This window comes from Carcharhinus amblyrhynchos, chromosome 20, assembly GCF_965287045.1.
Source record: "Carcharhinus amblyrhynchos chromosome 20, sCarAmb.v2.hapA, whole genome shotgun sequence".
NCBI lineage: Eukaryota > Metazoa > Chordata > Chondrichthyes > Carcharhiniformes > Carcharhinidae > Carcharhinus > Carcharhinus amblyrhynchos.
In genome coordinates, this window is record NC_137343.1 from 760,047 (window position 1) to 780,808 (window position 20,762).

General features: G+C 45.4%; 1 protein-coding gene across 1 annotated transcript in view; it reads right to left on the reverse strand.

The window, feature by feature from the left end:
- The window catches only part of dnah10 (dynein axonemal heavy chain 10), a 337,567-nt gene that overhangs the window by 46,811 nt on the left and 269,994 nt on the right, over positions 1–20,762 (reverse strand). Inside the window, exons 67-68 of the mRNA XM_080207920.1 lie at positions 20,523–20,677; positions 347–501 (exon numbers count right to left, since the gene is read on the reverse strand). Of these exons, the coding sequence (XP_080064046.1) occupies positions 347–501; positions 20,523–20,677 (310 nt within the window). The remainder of the gene's footprint in view (positions 1–346; positions 502–20,522; positions 20,678–20,762) is intronic.

Sequence of the window (20,762 nt, forward strand, 5' to 3'; positions counted from 1 at the left end):
CAAGAAGCTCTCAGTCTGAAATGAGCACAGTATCATTTCCACAGTAAAGGGGAACCTATAACCAATCACCCTAACATTAAAAACCAGAAGACTGAGGAAGGACTCCTCACACTTTGAACTTTCTCATGTACAGAAATTTGAATAAAAGTGTTCTTTAGGTTGTTAATAAATGTGTATTTGTAAAGCTGCAAAGATCTCAATACTAAAATAGGATAAATATTAAACAGAAATGTCTGAGGCTCTGCCTATGCTGAAACCTAATCCATTTTTATAGTCAGGAAATTGATATTTAATGTTTCTGCAGCTGCCATGGCTGATTCCTCACCCAGGTAATTCAATCACTTACGTTTCTCCCATTGTGACAGTGACATAGTCCATCACAGCACGGTAAACACGATCAACCCGGAAACACCGCAAGAGAAGCAACTTCTGGAAATTATCCAAACTCTTCTGGTACTGGAGAGGGAATTCAATTTGTTCTGGTGCATCAAGGTCATACCACTGAAATAACAAAATACTCAACACATCACCATTGCATCTGTGTGTAAGGAGGTGTAAAATGTCAGGATTCAAACAGTTAGATTTAATAGCGAACTAAACCATTTTAGCATTAAAATGAATAGAAATATAATATATTCATGACATTGTTAGCATTTTCAAATGGTTGGAATTCAGAGGTGCAGTCCGTAGATCTCCAATGGCAAGTAGTAATGCTTCTGAGTGCCTGAGCTCAGTCTCTCCACTGGGGCGGTCTGTGTCCACTTGTCCCAAGCTCATCTCATCGCAGGAGGTGACCTGCTCCCCTGGCACCTCAGTCACTTTCCTGGACTCAAACCATTTGGGCTCCTCCCTTCTAAATACATTCCAATTCCCCCTTCTCTCCTACCTAAGAAATCAAACATACATGGGTATTGTTGAAATTGAAAAATATAAGCTGAGAAGATAAAATGTATATAAATATTACAGTGAACAATTTTCCATGTCAGTTACAGTGTTCTTGTGTGTCTCCCTTCACATACCTTCACATCCATGACCTTGTGGCACTGATGCTATTGAGGTCCTGAAAGCCAGTGGATCATTGCTCATTTCATAACTCCATGCACTCATCCATGTGAATTGGTGAGGAAGACAAACCCCTGCAACTTCAGGAATTGTGCATTTGTTAATATCTTCAGGGTGGTAAGTAAGTGATGCTGTGGAAACTATTGAGATGTTTCCCTGTTGTCTGTAGTTGGGAGAATCTTGACATCATTCTCCTGAATCACCCTCTTCCTGTGATTGACAAAATCCCCTCAAAGACACGCTCCTTCCAGAGGAACCTCTGACATGGTCTTTGTTGCCAGAGAAATCCAAGATGTTGAGGACAACACAGGAACACCACTGCATTCACTGACCTCGCCAAAGTATTTGACTCAATAAATGGGGAGGCTCTGTGGATTCTACTCCAGAGATTTGGATGTCCAAAAATCTTCATTACAATCCTGCAATTGCTTCACGATGATAGACTGCAGCAGTCTTCAGTGAGACATCGGAGACAGTTCACATTCAAAATGTGGACCAGGGTCAAGTAAAGCAGAGATTGTCACCATTCTATTTACAATCTGTCCCACAGCGGCTACTCACCTCATCAGCAATCAACTTCCCTCCAATGTTAGCATTAAACACTGCCTAGGTGGAAAACTCTTTAACCTCAATCATCTCCATGCTAAAACTAAACTGCCCCTCATCCTCACACCCGATCCACAGTGTGTAGATTACTGCAGTGTTGTTGCCAACTCTGTTCCAGATTTAAAAACCGCTCTTCATCCCATCAGTTCATGCAAGAGATTCAACCAGAATAAAACTTGTATACCAACTCACACCGATTCCATCAAATATTTGTGATGATGCTGTATTATTTTGCCACATTTCGTGCTATCTGGTAATCCCTAATTGAGATATCTATCCCAGCATGTGAAGACTGAGTCCAGCAAATTGAGCGGAAGAGACCAATGGAAGGTCCAACGGTCAAGAAGGTGGTCTCTGCAAGTGTCGTGGAACACGAAGAGCAGGACAAGACACAGAAGACGTCTTGGTCATTCACTGCGCCTAGTCCCATCTCCAGCCGTCGTGACTCTTGTCTTGCCACTGGATCTAGATGGGAATTGGGAAGAGGGAGTGAGGCTGACGCTGCACAACACTCCCTCACTTTAATCCAAATCAAGCGCTAATTTCGACACCATCATCATCATCATCATCATGTGTCCTGTTCAGCCCTTGAAGTCCTGTGGCGATGGGCGAGCAACGAAGCAGCAGGTGCGGATACACTGGCAGCTGTAGTCACAGACCTGCACACAGGTGGCTCAGGTCTAATGGTCGTTTTCCGCTGACTGAAGCAGCAGTATATCTCAGCGTCTACCTGGGCGACTGAGCAATCCTCTTCAGGAACGCACTGCTCACCTCCATAGAATGAGGAAGGGGCTAGAAAAGGTGCCCTAAAAATTGCCTGCTTCACTACACCCTGGCCAGTTTATTGCGGCTGGCGGGGATCCCATCTTGCGGTCGAACAAACAAAATAAAACACAAGGTGACACCGCTCACCATTGGCACTTGGAACATGCCCACGCTTTTGGACAACCCTACAGTAGACAGACCAGAGAGAAGAACAGCCTTAGTTGCCAGAGACCTTGAAAGATACAACATAGACTTTGCAGCCCTGAGTGAAACTTGTCTTGCTAACATAGGTCAGTTGACTGAAACTGGAGGTGGATACACATTTTTCTGGAGCGGTCGTGGCAGCGATGAGCGTCGTGATGCTGGAGTTGGATTCGCCGTCAGGAGTCTTGTTTGGAAACTTGATAGTCTGCCCAAGGGTGTGGACGACCGGCTTATGACATTACAGCTTCCGCTACAGAACAGAAGTCAAGCCACCCTGATCAGCGCCTATGTTCCCACAATGAACAACCCAGACGAGATGAAAGACAAGTTCTATGAAGAACTAGACGCCCTACTATCAGCAGTGAGCGATTTCAATGCAAGAGTGGGGTGTGACTCTGCAATTTGGCAGGGAGTCACTGGGAGGCATGCAGTGGGCAAGTGTAACAGTAACAGCCTACTCTTACTGAAGACCAATGCAGCACACGACCTCCCCATCACCAACACAACCTTCCGTCTGCCTACCCATAACAAGATCTCCTGGATGCACCCCCGCTCTAAGCATTGGCACCTTATCGACTGTGTCATTGTCAGGAGAAAAGACAGGCAGGATGTCAGAGTGACCAGGGCCATGTGTGGTGCTGACTGCCGGACAGATCACAGGCTCATTATCTCCAAAATGAGGCTCCACATCAGACCCATGAGGCGACCACAAGGAAGCAAGGTTAAGAAAAGAATCAATGCGACCAAGCTAAAGAACCCCAGCATAGCTTCAACACTGGCTAAAGACTTAGAAATCAAGCTTGCTGACCTACACTGGGATAATTCAAGGTTACAGGGGATAATTATGAGTTGCTAAGGTAATTAGAGGTTACTGGGGAAATTAAGGGTTACTGGGGGTAATTAGGAGTTACTGGGGTAATTGGGGGTTGCTGGGGTAATTAGAAGGTTACTGGGGGTAATCAGAAATTAATCGGGTAATTAGGGGTTACAGGCATTATTGGGGGTTACTTGGGGTAATTAGGGGTGGCTGGGTTAATTAGAAGTTATTGGAGTAATTAGCAATTATTGGAGTAATTGGGCTTACTGGGTAATTGGGGTTACAGGGTAATTGGAGGTTACTGGGGTAATTAGGGATTACAGGGTAATTAGGGGTTGCTGGAGGTAATTAAGAGTTACTAGGGTAATTATTGGTTACAGGGTAATTAGGGCTTACTGCAGGTAATTGGGGGTTATTGGGAGTAATTAGGGATTACAGAAAACAATGGAGGTTACTAGGGTAATTAGGGGTTACTGGATTAATTACTGGTTACTGGACGTAATTAGATGTTACTCAGGGTAATAAGGAGTTACTGGTGGTAATTAGAGGTTCCTTGCATAATTAGGGGTTATTGGGGAAATTAGGGGTTATTGGGGTAGATAGGGGCTACTGGGGGTAATTATGGGTTACTGGGGTAATTAGGGATTGTTGTTGTTGTTCGTCCATCGTCATCGATGAGGACCTCGACACTATTAGTCATTTTGAGGCTGGTTGCGATGTGTCCGAAGATGACTGATCAGGCCAATTCGGGCACAGAATGTCCTGGCACATATTGGACAGACTTGTGTAGACACTGTAGTTGTTGTGCTGGTGGCTCTGGACTTGCGCCGCTCATGCTTAAGTTGTGCTTCAGCAATGCATCTTGCTTCGTGAGCTTGACAGCCTTTGTGGATGAGGCAGCGCCAGGTAGGGTGGTTTTGTGTCAGTGTTTCCCAGGTGGTTGTGTCAATGTAAAGCAACTTCAGGGAGGCCTTGAGTGTGTCTTTGAAATGTTTCTTCTGCCCTCCATGCAAGCGTCTTCCAGTAGAGAGTTCCCCAAAAAGGAGCTGCTTGGCATGTGCTCGTCTGACATGCGGATGACATGACCTGCCCACCGGATCTGCGCTCTCATCAGCAGTGTGTGGACTGATGGTAGACTTGCTCTAGAGAGAATTTCAGTGTCTGGTACTTTGTCTTGCCATCTGATGCATAATATTCTGCAAAGACAAGTCATGTGGAAATGATTGAGCTGTCTTGCATGCCTTCGATACACAGTCCACGTTTCACAGGCATACAGGAGGGTAGTGAGTACCGCAACGCTGTAGACCTTCAGTTTTGTTGCTGGGCTGATTCCTCGACGTTCCCATACAGTGCAGCGCAATCTACCGAAAGCAGAACTTGCCTTTGCTATTCTGCAGTTAACCTCTGCATCAATAGTCACTGCTTGGGACTGAGTGCTGCCAAGATAAATGAACTGGTCTACTGCCTGTAGTTTCTGCCCTTTGATTGTGATTATGGGTTCGGTGTACGGTGTGTGAGGAGCAGGCTGGTGCATTACTTCAGTCTTTTTAATGTTGATGGTGAGTCCAAAGTTGTCACAAGCCGTGGAAAATTTGTCCATACTGGCTTGCATCTCTGGCTCTGAGCCAGTATGCAGAGCGCAGTCATCGGCAAACAGAAAATCTCTCAGAACAGTCTCCTTCACTTGGGTAATAGCTTGAAGTCTTCTCAGGTTGAAGAGCTTCCCATCCACTCTGTACTTGAGGCTGATTCCAGCAACACTGTCCTAGGAGGCATCATTCAGCATGGCAGTAAACATCAGGCTGAACAGTGTGGGTGGGAACGCACAGCCTTGTTTGACGTCATTGGTGACTGGAAATGCCTCAGAGGATTCTCCGCCATCCAGTACTCTGGCCATCATGGAACTGGTGTACCGTCTGAATGAATTTGGAGAGGGCAGTTGAACTTTGACATGATCCTCCACAGGCCTTGTCGGCTTACAGTATCGAAGGCTTTCGCGAGGTCAACAAAGGTTGTGTAGAGCTCACGATTCTGCTCCTGACACTTCTCCTGAAGTTGGCGCGCAGCAAAAATCATGTCAATAATCCCACGAGCTTTGCGGAAGCCATACTGTGACTCTGGAAGCAGGCCCAGCTCCAGATGAGTGACCAGACGATTTAGCAGGACTCTTGCAAGGGTTTTTCCCGTGATGGAGAGCAGCGAGATTCCTCGGTGGTTGTTGCATATTTGCCGATTGTCCTTCCTCTTGTAGAGGTGTACGATGGAAGCATCTTTAAGTTCCTGAGGAATGGATCCTTGCTTCCAAAAGGACTGGAACAACTCGGTGAGCTTCTCAATAAGTACAGGACCGGCAGCTTTGTAGATCTCTGCAGGTACGGCATCTGCCCCTGGGGTTTTGCCACTGGATAGCTGGCTGACAGCTTTCATGACTTTGGCTACTACCAGTGGGTCTCCATGGCGCTGTTGATATCAACCTGGGGAATCCTGTCTATTGACTCATCGTTAATAGATGACGGTCGGTTGAGGACGGTTTCAAAGTGTTCAGCCCATCTCTGCAGGACCTGAGCCCTCTCTGCCTTCTCCTGAGAGATTGAGGTCCATAGAGAGTGTTGAGGGCTTCATAGAACCGTTTCAAGTTGTTTCTGTCAGCATATCCCTGTATTTCAACTGCCTTGGCGCTCAGCCAGGTATCCTGCATTTTACACAGTTTATTCTGGACTGTCCTGCGAGCACTGGGAAAAGCATTTTTCTTGGCAGCTGAAGATGGGTTGTTCTGACAGGCCCGATGAAGAAGGTGCTTTTCAACAAGTAGAGCCCGTATCTTCTCATCATTCTCATGGAACCAATCATGCTGCTTGTGGGTGGAGGGCCCAAGCGTCTTCAGCGCAGATGCATGGATAGCATCCCTGAAGCGTTCCCAGTCATCCTCAGCACTGCCTGATGACCCCTATTAGCCCCCAGTAACCCCTAATTACACCCAGTAACCCCTTATTACTCCAGTAACTCCTAAGTGCCCCAGTAATCCTAATTACCCCCAGTACCCCTGATTATCCACAGCAATTGTGTTTACAGGAGAATCACCTCAGTTCCAGCTCTGGATGCCAGTGAGATGGATTTTTGCACATAAAGCATTTCGCTCACTGATATGTGAGTCAGAGATTTCCAATTTGCAGGGTGAACCCAGCGGGATAGAGAAACAAAGGGGTTGATAACTTTGCTGGGTGTTTTCTATAGGCCGCCCAATAGTGACAGGGAAGTTGAGGTGCAGATAGGGAAACAGATCCTAGAGAGATGTAGTAATAACAGACTTGTCATGATGGGAGACTTTAATTTCCCAAACATTGATTGGAATATCCCTAGGGTAAGGGGTTTGGATGGGAAGGAGTTTGTTAGGTGTGTTCAGGAGGGTTTCCTGACATAGTACATGGATAAGCCTACGAGAGGAGAGGCTGTACTTGACCTGGTGCTGGCTAATGAACCTGGACAGGTGATGGATCTCTTGGTGGGAGAGCATCTCGGGGATGGAGATCATAATTCTATCTCCTTCACGACAGCACTGGAAAGGGATAGGATCAGGCCGGCTAGGAAGGTGTTTATCTGGAGTAAGAGGAAATATGAAGACATCAGGCAGAAAATTGGACGAGTAAACTGGGAGGAGGTGTTCTTAGGGAAAAGTACTGAAGGAAGGTGGCAGATTTTCAAGGAATGTTTGTCTGGAGGTCTGCACGACAACGTTCCGATGAGACAGGGAGGTTTTGGTAGGTTGCGGGAACTGTGGTGCACGAAGGTTGTGATGAACCTAGTCAGGAAGAAAAGAAAGGCGTACAAAAGGTTCAGAGAGCTAGGAGATGTTGAGGATCTAGAGCAGCATACGGTTTTCAGAAAGAAGCTTAAAAAGGAAATTAGGAGAGCCAGAAGGGGACATGAGAAGGCCTTGGCGGGTGAGGTTAAGGAGAACCCCAAGGCGTTCTACAAATATGTGAAGAGTAAAAGGATGAGAAGTGAAGGGATAGGACCTATAAAAGGTGAAGGGGGAAAAGTCTGTGTGGAACCGAAGAAATGGCCGAGGTGCTTAATGAGTACTTTGCCTTGGTATTCACAGTGGAAAATGATCTGGGAGGTTGTACTACAGGTTTGCGGCAGACTGAAAAGATTGAGTATGTGGATGTTAAGAAACAGGATGTGCTGGAACTTTCAAATTCTATCAAGATAGATAAGTCGCCGGGACCGGATGGGATGTACCCCAGATTACTGTGGGAGGTGCGGGAAGAGATTGCAGAGCCCCTGGCGATGATCTTTGCGTCATTGATGGAGACAGGAGAGGTTCCGGAGGATTGGCGGATTGCGGACGTGGTTCCTATTTTCAAGAAAGGGAACAGGGATTGCCCGGGAAATTACCGACCGGTGAGTCTGACCTCAGTGGTTGGTAAGTTGATGGAGAGGATACTGAGGGACAGGATTTAAGAACATTTAGAGAAGTTTAGTATGATCAGAAATAGTCAGCTCGGCTTTGTCAAGGGCAGGTTGTGCCTGACGAGCCTGGTTGAGTTCTTTGAAAATGTAACTGAGCATATTGACGAAGGAAGAGCGGTGGATGTGGTTTATATGGACTTCAGCAAGGCGTTTGATAAGGTCCCCCATGCAAGACTTCTTCAGAAGGTGAGAGGGCATGGGATCCAGGGGGCTGTTGCCTTGTGTATCCAGAACTGGCTTGCCTGCAGAAGGCAGAGAGTGGTTGTGGATGGGTCTTTTTCTGCATGGAGGTTGGTCACCAGTGGAGTGCCCCAGGGATCTGTTCTAGGACCCTTGCTGTTTGTCATTTTCATAAATGACCTGGATGAAGAAGTGGAGGGATGGGTTGGTAAGTTTGCCGACGACACGAAGGCTGGTGGTGTTGTGGATAGTCTGAAGGGATGTCAGAAGTTGCAGCGTGACATAGATAGGATGCAAGACTGGGTGGAGAAGTGGCAGATGGACTTCAACGTGGATAAATGTGTAGTGGTCCATTTTGGCAGGTCCAATGGGATGAAGGAGTACAATATGAAGGGTAGGACTCTTAGCAGTGTTGAGGAGCAGAAGGCCATAAGAATATAAGAAATAGGAGCAGGAGTAGGCCATCTAGCCCTTCGAGCCTGCCCCACCATTCAATAAAATCATGGCTAATCTGAAGTGGATTAGTTCCACTTTCCCACTTTCTCCCCATAACCCTTAATTCCCTTGTCTATCAGAAACCTATCTACCCGTGACTTAAATATATTTTGCGAGGTAGCCTCCACCACTTCAACGGGCAGAGAATTCCAGAGATTCACCACCCTTTGAGTGAAGAAGTTCCTCCTCAACTCCGATCTAAACTGCCCCCCCCTTATCTTGAGGCTGTGCCCTCGAGTCCTGCTATCCTTTCTAAGCGGGAAGACCCTCTCTACCTCTACCCTATCCATCCCTTTCATTATCTTATATGTCTCTATAAGATCCCCCCCATCCTTCTAAACTCCAACGAGTACAGACCCAGTCTATTTAGTCTCTCTTCATAGTCCAACCCCCTCATCTCCGGTATCAACCTAGTGAACCTCCTCTGCACTCCCTCCAAGGCCAAAATATCCTTCCGCAAGTGCAGCGACCAAAACTGCACACAGTACTCCAGCTGCAGCCTCACCAGTACCCTGTACAGTTGCAGCAAGACCTCCCTGCTTTTATATTCAATCCCCCTCGCTATAAAGGCCAACATCCCATTCGCCTTCTTGATCACCTGCTGCACCTGCAGACTGGGTTTTTGCAACTCATGCACAAGAACCCCCAGGTCCCTCTGCACCGTAGCATGCTGCAGCTTTTCACCCTTTAAATAGTCATTCCTCCTACTATTATTTCTACTAAAGTGGATAACCTCACACTTGCTAACATTATACTCCATCTGCCAGGTCCTCGCCCACTTGCTCAGCCTATCCAGATCCCTCTGCAGACTTTCCACACCCTCCACGCAATTTGTTTTTCCACTCATCTTCGTGTCATCAGCAAATTTCGTCACCCTACACTCAGCCCCCTCCTCCAGATCGTCTATATAAATGGTAAATAGTTGAGGCCCCAGCACCGATCCCTGCGGCACTCCGCTAGTCACCAACCAGAATAGCACCCACTGATACCAACTCTCTGCTTCCTATTAGACAACCAATCCTCTATCCACGCTAACACCTTACCCCCAACTCCGTGCACCCTAACCTTCTGTAGCGACCTTTTATGAAGCACCTCATCAAATGCCTTTTGAAAATCTAAAAACACCACATCCACCGGTCCCCCTCTGTCTACCGCACTAGTCACATCCTCATAGAAATCCAATAAATTCGTCAAACACAACTTCCCCTTAACGAATCCGTGCTGCTTCTGCTCGATCAAACCATTCTTTTCTAGGTGCCTCGTTATTTCTTCTTTGATGACAGATTCAAGCATTCTTCCAACTACAGACGTTAAACTAACCAGCCTATAATTCCCTGCCTTTGTCTGCTACCTTTTTTAAACAGCAGCGTAACATTAACTGTTTTCCAATCTTCCGGCACTTCCCCAGAATCCAGCAAATTTTGGTCAATAATTACTAAGGCATCCGCTATCACCTCTGCCATTTCTTTCAGGACCTTGGGGTCAGGGTCCACAGGCCTCTTAAATCGGACTTGCAGGTGGAGGATGTGGTCAAGAAGGCGTATGGTGTACTGGCCTTCATTAATCGAGGGATTGAGTTTAGGAGTCCGGAGGTAATGCTGCAACTTTATAAGACCCTTGTCAGACCCCACTTGGAGTACTGTGCGCAGTTCTGGTCACCTCACTACAAGGGGGATGTGGAAGCTATTGAAAGGGTGCAGAGGAGATTTACAAGGATGTTGCCTGGATTGGGAGGCATGCCTTATGAAGATAGGTTGAGGGAACTAGGTCTCTTCTCCCTGGAGAGACAAAGATTGAGAGGTGACCTGATAGAGGTTTATAAAATGTTGAGAGGTATAGATAGGATGGATTCTCGGAGGCTATTTCCCAGGGCTGAAATGGTCACTACGAGAGGACACAGGTTTAAGGTGCTGGGGAGCAAGTACAGAGGAGATGTCAGGGGTAAGTTTTTCACTCAGAGGGTGGTGAGTGAGTGGAATCGGCTGCCGTCAGTGGTGGTAGAGGCGAACTCGCTGGGGTCTTTAAAGAGACTTCTGGGCGCGTACATGGGATTTAATGGGATTGAGAGTTATAGATAGGCCTGTTAGGTAGGGATATGATCAGCGCAACTTGTGGGCCGAAGGGCCTGTTTGTGCTGTAGTGTTCTATGTTCTATGAGGCCATTCGGCCCTTCCAGCCTGCTCCACCATTCATTTTGATCATGGCTGATCATCGAATTCAATATCTTGATCCCCATTTCCTCCCATATCTCTCAATCCGTTTAGCCTCCAAGAGCAATATCTAATTTTTTCTTGAAATCAGACAACGCTTTGGCCTCAGCTACATTCCATGGGAGTGAATTCCACACATTCACCACCCTCTGCGTGAAGGAATTTCTCCTCACCTCAGTTTTAAAAGGTTTATCCCCTTATCTTCAAACTCTGACCCCCTAGTTCTGGATTCCCCCAGCATCCGGAACCTTCTTTCTGAATCTACCCTGTCTAACCCTGTTAGAATTTTATAAGTTTCTATCAGATCCCCTCTCACTCTTCTCTAAACTCCAGTGAATATAATCCTAACCGACTTAGTCTCTCCTCATATGACAGATCTTCTATTCCAGGAATCAGCCTGGTAATCCTTTGCAGTCCTCCCTCTATTTTAGGGTTTGCCAACTGTAAATGGAGGATCAGGGTGAGGGGGGGAGAGACACTGACGGAAATCTTTGATATGGTTCATGTAAAGAGAGAAAAGCTGCAACCAGAATATTTGGGCGATTTTGAGCAAATTGTCAGGACACCAAGAGATTTAATGAAAATTTGGAATGGTCCTGGCAAAACCAGAATGTATGGTCATCATAGAATCCCTCCAGTGCAGAGGGAGGTAATTCAGCCCATCAGTACCACACCGACATCTTACCCAGGCCCTTCCTCCCCCACCCTATCCCATACACCTGCACACTTGGCAAGGCCAATGCACCTAACCAGCACACCTTTCAGAATGTGGGAGGAAACTGGAGCACCAGGAATAAACCCATGCAGACATATGGAGAACATACGTACTCCACACAGACAATCACCCAAGGTCAGAAATGAACTCAAGGCAACAGTGCTAACCATTGTGCCACCATGTCACCTACAAGCTGATAATGGAGATGACAATGTTCTTAGGAATTATATAACTTACATTCGGGGCAAAAACTTTAACAAAGAACAAAGAAAATTACAGCACAGGAACAGGCCCTTCAGCCCTCCAAGCCTGCACCGACCATGCTGCCTGACTGAACTAAAATCCCCCACCCTTCCTGGGATCATATCCCTCTACTCCCATCCTATTCATGTATTTGTCCAGACGCCCCTTAAAACCAACTATTGTATCCGCTTCCACTACCTTCCCGGCAACGAGTTCCAGGCACCCATCACCCTTTGTGTAAAAAACTTGCCTCGTACATCTCCTTTAAACCTTGCCCCTCACACCTTAAACCTGTGTCCCCGAGTAATTGACTCTTCCACCCTGGGAAAAAGCTTTTGACTATCCACTCTGTCCACGCCTCTCATAATCTTGTGGACTTCTATCAGGTTGCCACTCAATCTCATTGTTCCAGTGGGAACAAACTAAGTTTCCCCAACCTCTCCTCATATCTAATGCCCTCCATACCAGGCAACATCCTGGTAAATCTTTTCTGTACCCTCTCCAAAACTTCCACATCCTTCTGGCAGTGTGGCAACCAGAATTGAACACTATATTCCAAGTGCGGCCTAACTAAGATTCTATAAAGCTGCAACATGACTTGCCAATTTTTAAACTCAATACCCTGGCCAATGAAGGTAAGCATGCCGTATGCCTTCCTGACTACCTTCTCCACCTGCATTGCCACTTTCAGTGACCTGTGTACCTGTACACCCAGATCCCTCTGCCTATCAATACTCTTGAGGGCTCTGTCATTTACTGTACATTTCCTATCTGTGTTAGGCCTTCCAAGATGCATTTCCTCACATTTGTCCAGATTAAACTCCATCTACCATCTCCTTGCCCAAGTCTCCAACCAATCTATATCCTGCTGTATCCTCTGATGGTCCTTATTGCTGTCCGTAATTCCACCAACATTTGTGTCATCCGCAAACTTACTAATCAAACAAATTACAACGTCCTCCAAATCATTTATAGAAATTACTAACAGCAAAGGTCCCAGCATCGATTCCTGAGGAACACCACTTGTCACAGCCCTCCATTCAGAAACACACCCTTCCACTGCTACCCTCTCTTCTTTGACCGAGCTAGTTTTGTACCCACTTTGCCCCCTCACCTCTGATCCCATGCAACTTCACCATCTGCACCAGTCTGCCATGAGGGACCTTGTCAAAGGCCTTACTGAAGTCCATGTAGACAACATCCACTGGCCTACCCTCATCAATCATCGTCATTTCCTTGAAAAACTCGATCAAGTTAATGAGAGACAATCTCCCCTTCACAAAACCATGTTGCCTCTCGCTCATACATTAATGTATTTCCAAGTGGGAATAAATCCTGTCTCAAAGAATCCTCTCCAATAATTTCCCTACCACTTATGTAAGACTCACCAGTCTGTAATTACCTGGATTATTCTTGCTCCCCTTCTTAAACAAAGGAACAACATTGGCTATTTTCCAATTCTCTGGGACCTTCCCTGTATGTGGAGATGCTGGCGTTGGACTGGGGTAAACACAGTAAGAAGTCTCACAACACCAGGTTAAAGTCCAACAGGTTTATTTGGCAGCACAAGCTTTCGGAGCGCTGCTCCTTCATCAGGTGAGTGATAACTTGTGTTCATAAACAGGGCATGTACAGACACAAACATAACTCTGTATATGCCCTATTTGTGAACACAAATCCTCACTTACCTGATGAGGGAGCAGCGCTCCGAAAGCTTGTGCTGCCAAATAAACCTGTTGGATTTTAACCTGGTGTTGTGAGACTTCTTACTGTACCTCCCCTGTAGCCAATGAGGATACAAAGATTTCTCTCAAGGCCCCAGCAATTTCCTCCCTTGCCTCTCTCAGTATTCTGGAGTATATCCCATCAGGCCCCGGGGGACTTGTTTACCTTAATGTTTCTCAAGAACCCCCAATGCCGCCTCCTTTTTGATCTCAACATAACTCAAACTATCTACACATCCTTTCCCAGACTCGTCATCCACCAAGTCCTTCTCTTTGGTGAATACTGACGCAAAGTACTCATTTAATATCTCGCCCATTCCCTCTGGCTCCACACATAGGTTCCCTCTCTTGTCCTCGAGTGGGCCAACCCTCTCCCTGGCTACCCTCTTGCTCTTTATATATGTATAAAAAGCCTTGGGATTTTCCTTAATCCTGCTGGCCAATGATTTTTTGTGACCCCTTTTAGCCGTCCTTACTCCTTGCTTAAATTTCTTTCTACTTTCCTTGTATTCCACACTTGCTTCGTGTGTTCCCAGCCTCCTAGCTTTGACAAATGCTTCCTTTTTCTCTTTGACTAGGCTCACAAGATCTCTCGTTATCCCAGGTTCCCAAAACTTGCCATACTTATCCTTCATCGTTATTGGAATGTACTAGTCCTGAATTCCTACCAACTTACACTTGGAAGTCTCCCACATGCCAGATGTTGATTTGCCCTCAAACATCTGCCCCCAATCTACATTCTTCAGTCTGCTAATATTGTTGTAATTAGTCTTCCCCCAATTTAGCACCTTAACTTGAGGACTGCACTTGTCTTTATCCATCAGTACCTTAAAGCTTACTGAATTGAGGTCACTGTTCCTGAACTGCTCCCCTACTGAAAATTCGACCACCTGGTCAGGCTCATTCCCCAGTACAGGTCCAGTATGGCCCCTTCCCTCGTTGGACTATCTACATACTCCTCCAAGAAGCCCTCCTAATGGAGGTGAGCATGGCAGCAGGCGAATGTAAAAATTGGCTCACCATTTTCCTGAAGGTGGGATGGGGATTGACAGGGCTGCTCGCCTGTAGACAGTGAGTAACTGAGATTGTTAAGGACCTAGTAAGGTCCATTATAAGAGACTTAATGGATGTTTCCACTTCCTATGGACACGCTGAAGACTAGGAAAGGTACCTCAAGGTGGCCTCCAGGGCCTCTCCATCTGCCTGGCCTTAGCTGTGGCCGCTGAGTTTATTTTTAAACTTAAAAGTTCAAGAAGTTGGATAGAATGGAAACGTATTCTCTCTCTCTCTTTCTCTCACCTGAACTATAGACTCCATTCCCTTACGGTCTGGAAAGCCTCCTATTGGCCCTTCGAGAGCCAGCCCAGATAGTGACTCTACTCCAGGCCGCTAATTGGCAAAGCTTGGAAAATCACAGTGGGGTGAGGTGAGGTCACCATTGTTAAGGAGATCGACCCTGGATCAGCTGAGCCAGAACTGCCCTTTACAAATTACGGCAGCATGTGTTTGACCATAAAAACCTCCACTTGCTCCTGACATCAAGGTCTGGACCTTTGGTGTAAGACCCTGCCCTCGGAGTCTGGAACCATCCTTCTGAATTGCTCTTGGCTTGATGTCCTACTGCTGCCACCAACTGGCCGTGAACTCAAACTACAACTCACATCTCATCCTCTCAACCAATTCTTTTTATTCATTCGTGGGACATGGGCATCACTGGCTGGCCAGCATTTATTGCCCATTCCTAGTTGCCTGAGAGAAATAGAAAGTCAACCACATTGTTGTGGTTCTGGAATCACATGTAGTCTAGACCAGGTAAGGATGGCAGATTTCCTTCCTAAAGGATATGTGTGAAGTGGATGGGATTTTTCTGACAATCCACAATGGTTTTATGGTCACCAGTAGATTCTTAATTCCAGATATTTTTTTCATTGAAGTCAAGTTCCACAATCTGCCATGGCGGGATTCAAACCCAGGTCCCCAGGGCATTAGCTGAGTTTCTGGATTAATAATCTAGTGATAACTCCATTAGGCTATCACCAACCCTACAGCCTTAACCAAAGGTCTTAACTCAAAGTGACCAGCACCTGGAATTTTAAACGCACAATTCCAAGTCAACTGCTTATAGTGTTTTTCACTTTTACAGATTCCTTGAAATATGCTGGATCAAAATGAAAAATATCACACTTCATCCATCCTAAAGATATCACATTATCATCAAATGAGTGGTCCTCAGGATTTTCTCAGTCTCAACGGTTAGATTGGGAGGGGAATAAAGCTGCATCATGCATTGGTACACCAATCCACAGCTGCTGCTACGGAACCACTCTCCAGTACTGGGAGAAAACTGGAACCAAAGCTGATCCCAATCCATCTGTGAATGAGTGGTCATGGAAATAATGGATGTGTTGGATGGCATCTTCCAACAAAATGGAGGTGGCAAATGTAACCCTACTACTTAAAACAGAGGGAGACAACAGCGAATGATAGGTGAGTTAGTCTAATATCAGCAGCAGGAAAAATGCTGGAATCTGTTAAAAAAGGTGATAACACAGAGAAAATGTCAATAGGATTAGACCAAGTCAACATGGATTTATTAAAGGGAAATCGTGTTTGACAAACCTACTGGAGTTTGAGGACATAATTAGTAAAATAGATACGGGGGGTGAACCACTGGATGTGTTGTATTTGGATTTTTAGAAAGCTTTTGATAAATTTCCCAATTAGAGGTTAATATGCAAAATTAAAACACATGGGATTGGGAGTGATATATTGACATGGATTGAGAAACAACAAGTAGGAATAAATGTTTTACTTTGCAGTGACTGGTCTGGTCTTACAGGGATCAGTGCTTGGGCCCCAACTGTTCACAAAATAAATCAATGATCTGGATAAGGGAACCTAAAGTAATATTTCCAAATTTGCTGATGACGCAAGTCTTAATGGGATTATGAATGGTAAGGAGTTTACTAGGAGGATTCAAGGTAATTTAGACAAGTTGAGTGAGTGGGGAAACACATGGCAGATGCAGTACTACATGGCTAAATGTGGAGTTAATCCACTTCAGACAGAGAAATAGAGTGGCAAAGTTTTATTTAAATGGGGATAGAATGGGAAATGTTAATGTACAAAGGGACCTAGTACACCAGTGACTAAAAGCAAACATACAGGTGCAGTAAGCAGTTAGGAAGGAAAATGGTATGTTGACCTTCATTGCAAGAGGACTTGAATCCAGTGGGAAGGATGTCTTACTGCAGAGATACAGGGCCCTGGTGAGACCACACCTGGACTATTATGTGCAGTTTTGATCTCATATCTACAGAAATATATACTTGCCATTGCAGGAATGCAGCAAAGTTCAGAAGACTGATTCCTGGGATGGCAGGATTGTCACATGAGTTGAGATTGGATCAATTGGGGTAGTATTCACAGGAGTTTAGAAGAATAAGAGGGGATCAAATGGAAACATATAAAATGTTTGTGGCATTGGACTTCAATGCAGATAATCGTGTAGTGGTCCATTTTAGCAGGACCAATGGGATGAAGGAATACAATATCAAGGGTAGGAGTCTTAGCAGTGTTGAAGAGCAGAAGGATCTTGGGGTCCGGGTCCACAGGACTCTTAAATTGGCCTCACAGGTGGAGGATGTGGTCAAGAAGGTGTATGGTGTACCGGCCTTCATTAATTGAGTGATTGAGTTTAGGAGTCGGGAGGTAATGCTGCAACTTTATAAGACCCTTGTCAGACCCCACTTGGAGTACTGTGCGCAGTTCTGGTCGCCTCACTATAGGAAGAATGTGGAAGCTATTGAAAGTGTGCAGAGAAGATTTACAAGGATGTTGCCTGGATTGGGAGGCATGCCTTATGAAGATAGGTTGAGGGAGCTGGGACTCTTCTCCCTGGAGAGACGAAGGTTGAGAGGCGACCTGATAGAGGTTTATAAAACATTGAGAGGAATAGATAGGGTGGATTCTCAGAGGCTATTTCCCCAGGCTGAAATGGTCGCTGTGAGAGGACACAGATTTAAGGTGCAGGGAAGCAAGTACAGAGGAGATGTTAGGGGTAAGTTTTTCACTCAGAGGGTGGTGAGTGAATGGAATCGGCTGCCGTCGGTGGTGGTGGAGGCAAACTCGCTGGTGTCTTTTAAAAGACTTCTGGATGAGTATATGGGATTTAATGGGATTGGGGGTTATAGGTAGGTCTATGGCTTAGTAGGTATAGAAGTGATCGGCGCAACTTGTGGGCTGAAGGGCCTGTTTGTGCTGTAGTGTTCTATGTTCTATGTAAAATTCTGACAGTGTTGGACAGACTGGATGCTGGGATATTGTTTTTCTCTGGCTAGTGATGGGGTGGATTAGAACAAGGGGTAACAATCTCAGGATATGAGGTAGGCCATTTAGGACTGAGATGAAATGGGGGAATATGTAATAGGGGACAAAGAAATGGCCGAGCAACTGAATACATACTTTGGCTCTGTCTTCACAAAAGAGGACACAGATCAGATGCCAGAAATGTTGGAGAATGCAAGATTTAGCGAGAGGGAAGAACTGAGGGAGATCAATATTAGCAGAGAAACAGTGCTGGGAAAATTGATGGGTTTGAAGGCGGATAAATCCCCAGTGCCTGATAATCTACATCCCAGAGTACTTAAGGAAATAGCTCTAGAAATAGCAGATGCTAGTTAGGTGCATTGACCCGAACAGGCCCTGGACTGCGGCAACTAGGGGGTTTTCACAGTAACTTCATTGAAGTGTTAATGTAAGCCTAACTTGTGACTAATAAATTAGCTTTACTTTACTTTTTGCATTGGTGGTCATCTTCCAGGATTCTATAAACTCTGGAACAGTCCAGATTGGGGGGTAGCGAATGTCACTCCAATATGCAAAAAGGGAGATAGAAAACAGGGAATTATAGGCCAGTAAGCTTAACATCGGTAGTGGGGAAATTCTCCAATCCATTTTCAAGGACTTTATAGAAAGCAGTGGCAGGATTAGATTAGAGTCAGCATGGATTTATGAAGGGGAAGCCATGCTTGACAAATCTGTTGGAATTCTTTGAAGAATTCCAACACTACATTTCAGACAGAGTATCAGTAGTAGGAAAAATGCTGGAGTCTACTACGAAAGATGTGATAACACTCTGAAAATATCAATGGGATTAGACCAAGTCAACATGGATTTATTAAAGGGAAATCATGTTTGACAAACCTCCTGGAGTTTGAGGACATAACTAGTAAAAGGGGTGTGGTATGCACTGCCTGCTGTGATAGTGGAGTCGGACACTTTAGGAACTTTCAAGCGGTCATTGCATAGGCACATGGAGCACACCAGAATGATAGGCAGTGGGATAGCTTGATTTTGGGTTCAGACATAGCTCAGCACAACATCGAGGGCCAAAGGGCCTGCACTGTGCTGTACTGTTCTATGTTCTAAAATAGATACAGGTGAACCAGTGGATGTGTTGTATTTGGATTTTTAGAAAGCTTTTGATAAAGTCCTCCATTAGAGATTAATGTGCAGAATTAAAATACATGGTAGAGTTGACAAGGCGGAGCCAGTCGATTTTGTTTTGGATTTTCAGAAAACATTTGACAAAGTCCCGCATAAAAGATTATCGTGCAAGATTAAAGTGCATGGGATTGGGGGAAGTATATTGAGACAAATAGAAAACTGGTTGGCAGAGAGGAAACAAAGAGTAGGAAATAATGGGTGCTTTTCAAATTAGTGGGGAGTAACTAGTGGGGTGCCACAGGGATCGGTGCTGGGACCCCCAGCTATTCAAAATATATATTAATGATTTGGACAAGGGAACAAAATGCAACATCTCAAAGTTTGCAGATGAAACCAAGTTGGGTGGGAGAGTGAACTGTGACGAGGATGCAGAGATCCTTCAGAATGATCTGGACAGGTGAGAGTGGGCTAATTGATGGCAGATACAATATAATTTGGGTAAATGTGAGGTTATTCACTTTGGAAGGAAAAATAAGAAGGCAGATTACTATATGAATGGCTCTAAATTGGGAGAGGGGTGTGTGCAGAGGGACCTGGGTCTCCTTGTGCACCAGTCACTGAAGGTAAGCATGCAGGTGCAGCAGGCAATAAAGAAGGTAAATGGTATGTTGGCCTTCATTGTGAGAGGTTTTGAGTACAGGAGCAGGGATGTGTCGTTGCAATTATACAGGGGCCTTGGTGAGGCCACACCTAGAGTATTGTGCGCAGTTTTGGTCTCCTTTCCTGAGGAAGGATGTTCTTGCTCTCAAGGGAATGCAGTGAAAGTTACCAGGCTGAATCCAGGGATGGTGGGACTGACAAATGAGGAGAAATTAGGTTAGGATTGTTTTCGCTGGAATTCAGACGAACGAGGGGGGGAAATCTTATAGAAACTGATGAAATTCTTACACTACTTGATAGGATAGATGCAGGAAGGATATTCCCAATGGTGGGGGTGTCCAAAACCAGGAGTCACAATCTGAGGATTCAGGGTAGACCATTTAGGACAGAGGTGAGGAGTGGTGAGTCTGTGGAATTCATTACCACAGGAAGTAGTTGATGCCAAAACATCGAATGTATTCAAGAGGCAGCTGTATATAGCACTTGGGGGCAAATGGGATCAAAGGTTATGGGGAGAAAGCAGGATTAGACTATTGAGTTGGATGATTAGCCATGATCATAATGAATAGTGGAGCAGGCTCTAAGTGCCAAATGGCCTCCTCCTGCTCCTTTTTTCTCTATTTCTATGCCAATGCCATCTCACTATATGACACACAAAAATGGTGATGAAGCAACTGTTGCTGGTACTATGATAACCTCAGTTTTGCATTCCCAACTGTGTTGATTTCATAATTCTGAAGTGTTTCTCATTACACAGAAATAGGAGACCATTCAGCCCCACGAAGCTGTGATATCAGTAAATTAGATCATTGCTTATTTGTATTTCAGTTATAGTTGTCTGCCTTTGCTCCATTAGCCTTTGATATTAACATTTGTTCAATCGTCTCCATCACTGAAATGGCAATGAGTTTATTACTTACTGTTTGCCACTCTGCAAGATGCTTTTGTATGTCGTCTGGAAGTGTTCCAAACTTCTCCGGGAAAGCTTCTGCCAAACGGATAATATCCTCCCAACCTTGATCTGGGAGCCAAAGGCATGGCTTTGTCCGCTTGCTTTTCTCCAGTGATATGTTTCCTATGAAAAACACAGAGCTAACTGTAAGTTAGTGTCACACAGCACTCCGTCCCTGACACCATCAATGAAATATTGCTGCTTCAAC